This window comes from Micromys minutus, assembly GCF_963924665.1.
Source record: "Micromys minutus genome assembly, chromosome: 1".
Taxonomy (NCBI): Eukaryota; Metazoa; Chordata; class Mammalia; order Rodentia; family Muridae; genus Micromys; species Micromys minutus.
In genome coordinates this window covers 241,419,781-241,427,589 of record NC_137969.1, presented here as the reverse complement: position 1 = coordinate 241,427,589, position 7,809 = coordinate 241,419,781, and the positions used below count along the sequence as shown (strand labels likewise).

At 38.1% G+C, this 7,809-nt stretch overlaps 1 protein-coding gene across 1 annotated transcript; it reads right to left on the bottom strand.

The window, feature by feature from the left end:
• Nucleotides 1–5,688: 5,688 nt before the first annotated feature.
• Nucleotides 5,689–6,702, bottom strand: GPR65 (G protein-coupled receptor 65; the record flags this gene model as incomplete). Its single annotated transcript, XM_080941863.1, has 1 exon — nucleotides 5,689–6,702. The coding sequence occupies one exon, from the start codon at nucleotides 6,700–6,702 to the stop codon at nucleotides 5,689–5,691; it is 1,014 nt and encodes a 337-aa protein (XP_080797989.1).
• Between the last annotated feature and the right edge of the window lie 1,107 nt (nucleotides 6,703–7,809).

The window sequence follows — 7,809 nt, the reverse complement described above, 5'->3', positions numbered from 1 at the left end:
ACACACACACACACAGAGAGAGAGAGAGAGAGAGAGAGAGAGAGAGAGAGAGAGAGAGAGCTATTCAAACTGCATCAACCTTACTCCACCCCATTGATTAACATACTCACTATAATAACTGTAACAACTCCTAAGAGCATCCGGGTGAAGGTAGGAGCTGCTCTGAAATTTCCAGCCACCGTTTTCAGTTGCCATCAGTCATGTCTGAGTGTCAGCAGTTCTTGGAGACAGGACCAGGAATTTTAGGATAATTCTGAAGTGAATTCTTTTAGAAGGATATTTACAAGTCTAATCAAATATCCAAGAACTTTAAAATACTGAGATCTGGAAATATTTTCATGGCATGATAAAGTCTGAAAAATTTCCTGGTTAATCTGAGTTTGAAATAGCCCACATTTCCTAATTAAGGAGGTTATATTTTTATTTGAAAGCTGGAATTAAACAATATAAAGACCGGTTCATTTATCTCTTTCTAGTATATGTTCACTTGTGTGTGTGTGTGTGTGTGTGTGTGTGTGTGTGTGTGTGTATGTATGTGTGTGTGTGTGTGTGTGAGTGCAAAGGTGATATTTGTGTGGTTTATGTATGAGTATTTGTCTTAGCATGTATATAAAGAAGCCAGAGGACATTGGGGGTCATTCTCTGTCACTTTATTCTTTATCCCTTTAAGGTATGGTCTCCCTGAATCTGGAGCCCTTGTGTTTTGGTTAGACTGGCATTCAGAAAGCCTCAGTGGTCCACTTGTTTAATTACTCCCAGAAACACAGGCATTCCAGGTACATGTGAGACCATGTGGCATATTACATAGATGTCAGGATCCTCTGAACTGTACAACAAAGGCTGTTTGCTAATCTCTATACCATTGCTCCAGCCCATGGTTTGCTTGTTGAACACCTAATTGCAACATCATTTGAGGAACTGTAACCTGTGTAAATATCCATTGGTGTTTTATGAACAGTGTCTGAAAATTATAAGGGAAACAGATTACAGGGTATCGCATGTTTAATTATATGTAAATGTTGTTAAATTAGAACATGATGACATCACTGTTCTTTGTGGGAGGATCGATTTAAGCAATTCAAAATAACAGATGTCAATTTGTGATCTAACAAAAATTAAAAATTAAAAACTGCAAATATACTGAATTGTGTCTTGAGTTCAGCACAGTAATTTTATAAAAGCAGGATCACCTGCAAACTTCCTACAGTTGAAGTATCTTATAACACACACACACACACACACACACACACACACAAAGGTGGCTAGCCCCCTAATCTTAGATTTATTCCCTTTATATGTTTTTTCTGCACGTATGTGTGCCTGTTGCCTTTGGAGATCATATGTAGGCATAGGATTCTCTGGAACTGGAGTTCTGGATACTTGGGAGCTACTATGTGAGTACCAGAAACCAAACCCAGGTCCTCTGCTAGAGCAACACATGCTCTTTACCACTGAGCCAGCTCTTGAAGTCTATAACCCAGATTCTCAGCAAGGGGAGGATGTAATATGGGTGTGTTTTCTCTTTTTTCCAAGTTACAGGTGTTTGCTGTTTGTTTGGACAAGAAAACAGATCTTAGGTCACATTGTGAGCTGTCGTGAACTCAGGTCCTCGAAATTCCATGCTGGAACACGATTGACCCCTAGTGGCCACAGACAGGACTAGCCTTGCTCGTCACCAAATAAAAGAGAAGAATCTCAACTGCCACATCATTTCTACTTCACTCAGTTATCTGACCTGCTTTTGTGATTTCTAATTCTTAAGATAGCATGCACTCAGCTAATGTGGCCAATATATATCTTATCTCAATGTGCTCCATCTTTAGCATATCAGGAGGACAATAAAATAAAATAAAGGGGAGAAAAAGTATGGTGTTTATTTTTTCTTCTTTTACTTGAATTGAATTGGGTTTATGCTAAGGATAAATAATACTTTAAAAAGACAGCTTGTTTTTGTATTCATGAAACATAGATTTCCTCCTTCCTAGGGTGTCTACCTAGGAAGTGTATATAAACTTACTTAGGATTACATTTTCTAGAATTGTACAAGGAAAAAAAAAAAAAGGATAAACGCTTTCTTAGAATACCCTCATCTGGGGGAGGGCAGAACTTGGAAGAGGGGAGGGAGAGAAAGCTGCCATCAGGGTTCATTGTATGAGAGAAGAATAAATAAAATAAAGAAGAAAAATAGAATGTGGTAAATGTACACATTACAAAATAAAAACTTGTATCTTCGGGGGGCGGAGTAACACAACTGTGGCTGAAAGCATTCTAATGTATACACTGTATTTATTTTGTTTACTATGCTGAATAGAAAATAAAATATTGGGTGGGAAATAAAACAAACACACCCCTATCAGCAACTTCCAGGGAGAAATAAAAGACAGAATAGGGAAGGAAAAGATTTGAAATGTTTCCCTCAGCTACTGACAAAACCAAAAGAACCCAAATGGTGCATGGCTTCAGATGTTTAAGAAATGAGACGTTTTGTTGGTTGGCATTAGACATTATACAAAACAGCACAAATTACTGTTAAAGGGTTACAATATCTTTTTTCCTTTTTCGTGACAGAGAACAAGTTTGTTGGTTGTGTCTACACATTTATACTCCTATCTCTGTTTCAAGAATTCTTTTGCTTTCATAAAGGGTTTCCAGCATAGTTGAATCTACTTAGCACAAAGCCTTCTTGGGTCAGCATCACTACAGTAGCAACTGTTACCATAGTAACTGGGAATGGGTTTATCTAGGAGAGAACAGGGCCCCGTGCATGCATAAGAGAATGATGAAACTGGAATTTGAAAAACAGGCCCGCAGATAACATAAGTTGATAAAGAGATCCCTACGTGCTCTGTATCGTGGATTCCGGTTTGAAATCAAACTCACCTAACTGAATATAAATGAAACAGCTAAACAAAGTCAACAAAAGTAACTGGTCAGTAGTGACTTATTCAATCATCACTCTGAAGAATAGACACCAGTGTCCCCAGAAGCCTTCTGTTAGCATCTGAGAGAAGGAGAAAAAAACACAGCACTCTGTACAAAAAGATTTGCTATGGACTTTCTTAAGGAGACAGCACATAGTTTGGACAACACAAGGAGCTAATTCTTTATGTATCTTTTCACCCATAAAAATTCCCTAAATAAGGCAGGGAACCTGGAGACAAAAATCGAACAAGATACCAAAATGAAACAAAGAAACAGCACCGCTGTGTACCTTTTCTAGGGCTAACCAAAAATGTACTAAAAAAAAAAAAAAAAAAAAAAAAAATCAGTCTGAATAAGAAAACAAAAGTCACACATGCAAATTAAAATGAATATCTACCTGTATGTTAATACAGTTAGTGTATCTCCTTTGAGTGGGGAACACGCAAGTACTGACAGTATTGAGAATTTCCCATAGACCCAGAAAACATGAAGAACATTGAATCTCCTTAAATGGCAGTGTTTGACTATCTGGAGAGTATGTGTATTACAGTCAGCTCCTGGAGCCAGCTCCAACTGCTTCTCCTTGCTATAACCTACTCCTGAGGTACCTTTGGAGACAGTCTTCTTCTTGGGTCGCTGTCCACAGTCCTGACAAAGAGAGGAGCTGCTATTAGCCATAAACGGACAGCTCACAGGGGTGCACAAGGTTCTCCTGTCAATTCGTTAAAAGCAGATGCTCTCATGGAGCACAGACGTACCTGCAGGGAAAACGTTCATGCACCAAAGACAAGAACAAATAAACCTGGAGAGCAGGAGCTACCATTGTTTCTGCATTCTGTCGGAAGCAAGGTTAGGGAAAACACTGCAAAGTTTCAAATAATAGGTAGGTGAAGGGATTGGCCTTCCAGATTAGATTCTTTATCCAAAAAGCACTGGGTAAGAACAGTTAGAGGTTCCTTTCCCTTCCAGAAAGACTTTAACTTTAATGGGAGCATCTTAATGAGGAACTCGGAAGTCTTTAAAGATCTAAGGGCTAACTTTTCAATGCTGATTGGGTTCAGTCATGTCTTGAGTGCTCATCATAAGAGTAACCTGCTGACTTCCCCCATCACTGCCCCTGCTCCGAGAGAAAATGCGGGTTGCTAGCTTTAGAGAAATAATTCTACAGTATTTTCAACCAATGCTTTAATGTTAATTATTTGATCATAATGTTTTTGTCAATGGTTGTGAAAGTTTGTTATGTCTCTTTCAGTAACTAAAGAAAATTTTAAGCAAGTCTCTATAACAGATTAGAATAATTACTATCTATATTATTTCTATTTCTAAAGTGATAAATTAGTGGTACGGCTCTCATTTCCACTAAACCCAGCAACTGCACTGCTTTTTCATGCATACAGAAAGAAAGTAAAATATTAAAGTATTTTTAAAATTCCATAAAGGACATAATTCAAGCCTGGAGATCAAGTCAGGGTTCTGGATTCAAGGGATGAGTCCATGTGACTCTCAAGTCACTCAATCTATATCTGAGTTTTCATATGTGGGCAAAAATATTTCTAGGATTGTGAAAAATCTTAATGTGTATTCTTGCAGGCTACTAATACCATTCAAAAGTAATTAAATGATTATTAGCTACTCTTTATTTTTAATATTTTATGTTTGGTCTTTAAGCATATATGTGTCTCTGAGTGCACATGGGATGTATTAACTCTATGAAAGCATTTTGACTGGAAAATGTAGTGCATGAATATACAACACCAAGGCAAGATGGCTTCCCACAGTGTGCACACTTCATCATCGAAGACCAGTGGGAAAGTACTGCCATGAACACTCATACACCATGCTGCAAACATGTCCTTGTGATTGTCAAGCTTCTGCTTCGCAATGAAAAGGACCAAGGCGACATCAAGATCCATGCTAGCTGCTCACATTTTTATAGGGAGAAAGAACATACAGCAAAGAGAAGGAGTAAAGGAGAAAGTAGGGTAGAAAACCCTTTAAATATTCTTAAAATGTGGTTAAAAGAAATGCCTACCCAGTGCCTGCCTAAAACAAGGCAGGGGTCAATTTCACAATGAAGAGTTGAAAGATACATCAAGAACTTTTACATAATATAAGGCAAAAAGGAAGCCTATGATTGTAAGATTGTCTATAAATATCTATTTGTTTGGCTGGAGACTTCCTTCAGCCAACTATCATATAACCAGCTATACATTTAAAGAAATCAAGGTAAAAACACAAAATCCATTTACTTTTACTTTATGTGACTTGGTGACTAGATCTCCAAATGTATGTAAACTTCATGAGAACATTTCTTTTTAAACCCCAGTAAGTCCCCGATGGAAAATCCCAGTACATGGAGTGGCTTCAAATACTTGTGAATGAATATGATTAGAAATATTTAGTAGTTACACTTGTTGAAGACAGGTTTATACGGAGGAGAAAACTGGTTCAGACAGACAGAACAACATCAGAAAAAAATCATAATGGTCAGGTAGAATGGCCACCAACTTAAAGACTAACAGTCCTGCATGCCTCTTAGGGGTTAGAACAGAGACAAAGAGAATTTGTACTAAAACGACGATGCTTAGTCATTAGAATACATACAAAGTAATACATTTCCATACCTCACTTACTAAAGTCAACATAGGAGTTGTACAATGTACCTTCAAAATATTTCCACTGGGGTATACTTGGTTCTCCTATGCCAGATTTCTAAATTATAATTTTTATTATGTAATGCCATGTAATCTAACCGGCCCCCACCTTTTATTCTATAATCTCTAGTTCTACGGTATCTCTTGTGGACACAGAAAACATGTCCCTTTTTTGTCCTTGGGACTGATTGTGTTTCCTAGTACACAATTTTAATATGTTCCACATATCAGCTCTCCCCGTTTCAGTCACGAAACAGTACAAAATTGGATCGGCGACACAGTTTAGACTCGTCAGCGCCACTGTGATTCTGTACACCGTAAATGTTTGCTTTCCCGACTTGTCACTGAAGTTCATGTTGCGCTCTAAAATGCAGCGGATGAGCACCATCATGTGGAAGGGGGTAAAGCATAAGATGAAAGTCAGCGTAATGCTAGCAAGCAACTTTATGATCCTTCTCTTTTCGTTGTTTTCCGTGGCCTGGTTGTGCCGCACAGCTTGGTAGACTTTATGGTTGCAGATCATGATGGTGATCAAGGGTATGGCGTAGCCCATGCACGTCCTGAACAGGTTGAGGTTGATCTGCCATTTCTCCAGAGGGTATTTGTCATAGCAGAGAGTGAAATTGGATTTCTCTGCATCACAATATTCAACGCTCGTTTCATCTTCCCACAGAAGGATAGAGTTGAAGATGGATTCCAGTATCCAGATAGACAGGCTTGTAATGAATGCAAATCTTCTTGTTCTTAGGAAAGAAAACTTTAGAGGGTAGACGACCGCTAAGTAGCGGTCCAAGGCAATGCAAGTGAGGAATGCCGTGCTGCTGTAAAAATTCATGTAGGTGAAGAAAACACTTCCTTTGCACAAGGCGGGGGAGAGAGTCCAGTTGTCTTTTTTCCAGGTATAATTTATCCAGAGAGGCAGGGTCAAGGCATACAGCAGATCTGACAGTGACAGGCTGAAAAGGTAGATTCCTAGTTCATTTTCCTTCTTCGCTTGCAGAAGGGATACGCATAAAGATCCAATGTTGGCTGGAACACTGACTATAAACACAAATATGTAGATCACTGGGAACAGATAGTGGTCCAGGTCGTGCTGTTCTTCCACACACGTGCTGTTCATCGTCATTTTTTTTTTTACAGTGGCAATTACATTTCTTCTTAGGCTGTAAACAGGACAAAGGACCTTACCCTTCTAAGTTTTCAATGTTAAATTCTCTTTATTAGGATTATTTTCTCTCAGGGTTTCCTTGTTTCTTTTCTTTTCTTTTTTTTCTTTTTTTTTTTTTGTGTCGTTCTGATCAATTCATCCATGCATTTAGAGAGTGATTATAGATCAAATTTTTTTTTACATAGACTATTACTGCTAAAAGTCAGGATCCAAGCTCCTGGGAGCGACTTAAAGCAGTTAATTAGATTTAGCCATCAGAAGTCTTCGTGTTCAGTGGCAATGGACTTTCAGCTTTGGTGAAGGGTCACTGCCTCTCATTTATCCCTTCAAATCTTAGAGGAGATATGGTGAATGTAAATAATCCAGCTTTATTTTCATACCATTGGGTGTTCTTTGAAAAGTGTCCTGTTTCTGTAACAAAAAAAAAAAAAAAAAAAGAGAACTAGAATAGGTTAGGTATGTATAAGGTATATAACCTCATTCCAGTCATGACTTTAACGCTGTTTTTCCTTAATTTAGTGAAAATAAGAAATATTTCAAATTACAAATACTGTTTAACTAAACCAATGAACCTTAGCAGATAAAATCAGATGGACATGGTTTTTCTATGGCCAATAAGAATTGCTCAAAGGATACCAGCTTATGGAGAGTGGTCTTTCCAACCACATGATGCCTAATGAGTATCACCAAAGCTTTTTAAACCATGAAAGCCACTGTGGTGGCTAAAAATAGAAAATGGTGATTACTTGATTATGGTGAGAAAATGTTACTTTATTTTGTTGCTTTGGAATGTCAAGCACATGGCTACACAACTTATAAGTCACAACAGCATAAGGCACTTCACACGTCACATTATTAAGAGAATATTTTTGTAACACAGTTAAGTCGAGTTTGAATGTAACTTGCTGAGCGCTGATACACAGGCACCCGTCCCTCTTCTGTTTCTTTTGTTTCTTATGAAATGAACTGTGTCTCGCTTATAGTCCAGAAGTGGGGAGCAAGAACCATCTCTCGTCTGTGAAAATGTGGTGGTTACCTCTGAGGTTCATTCCTTTGTATAGTGAC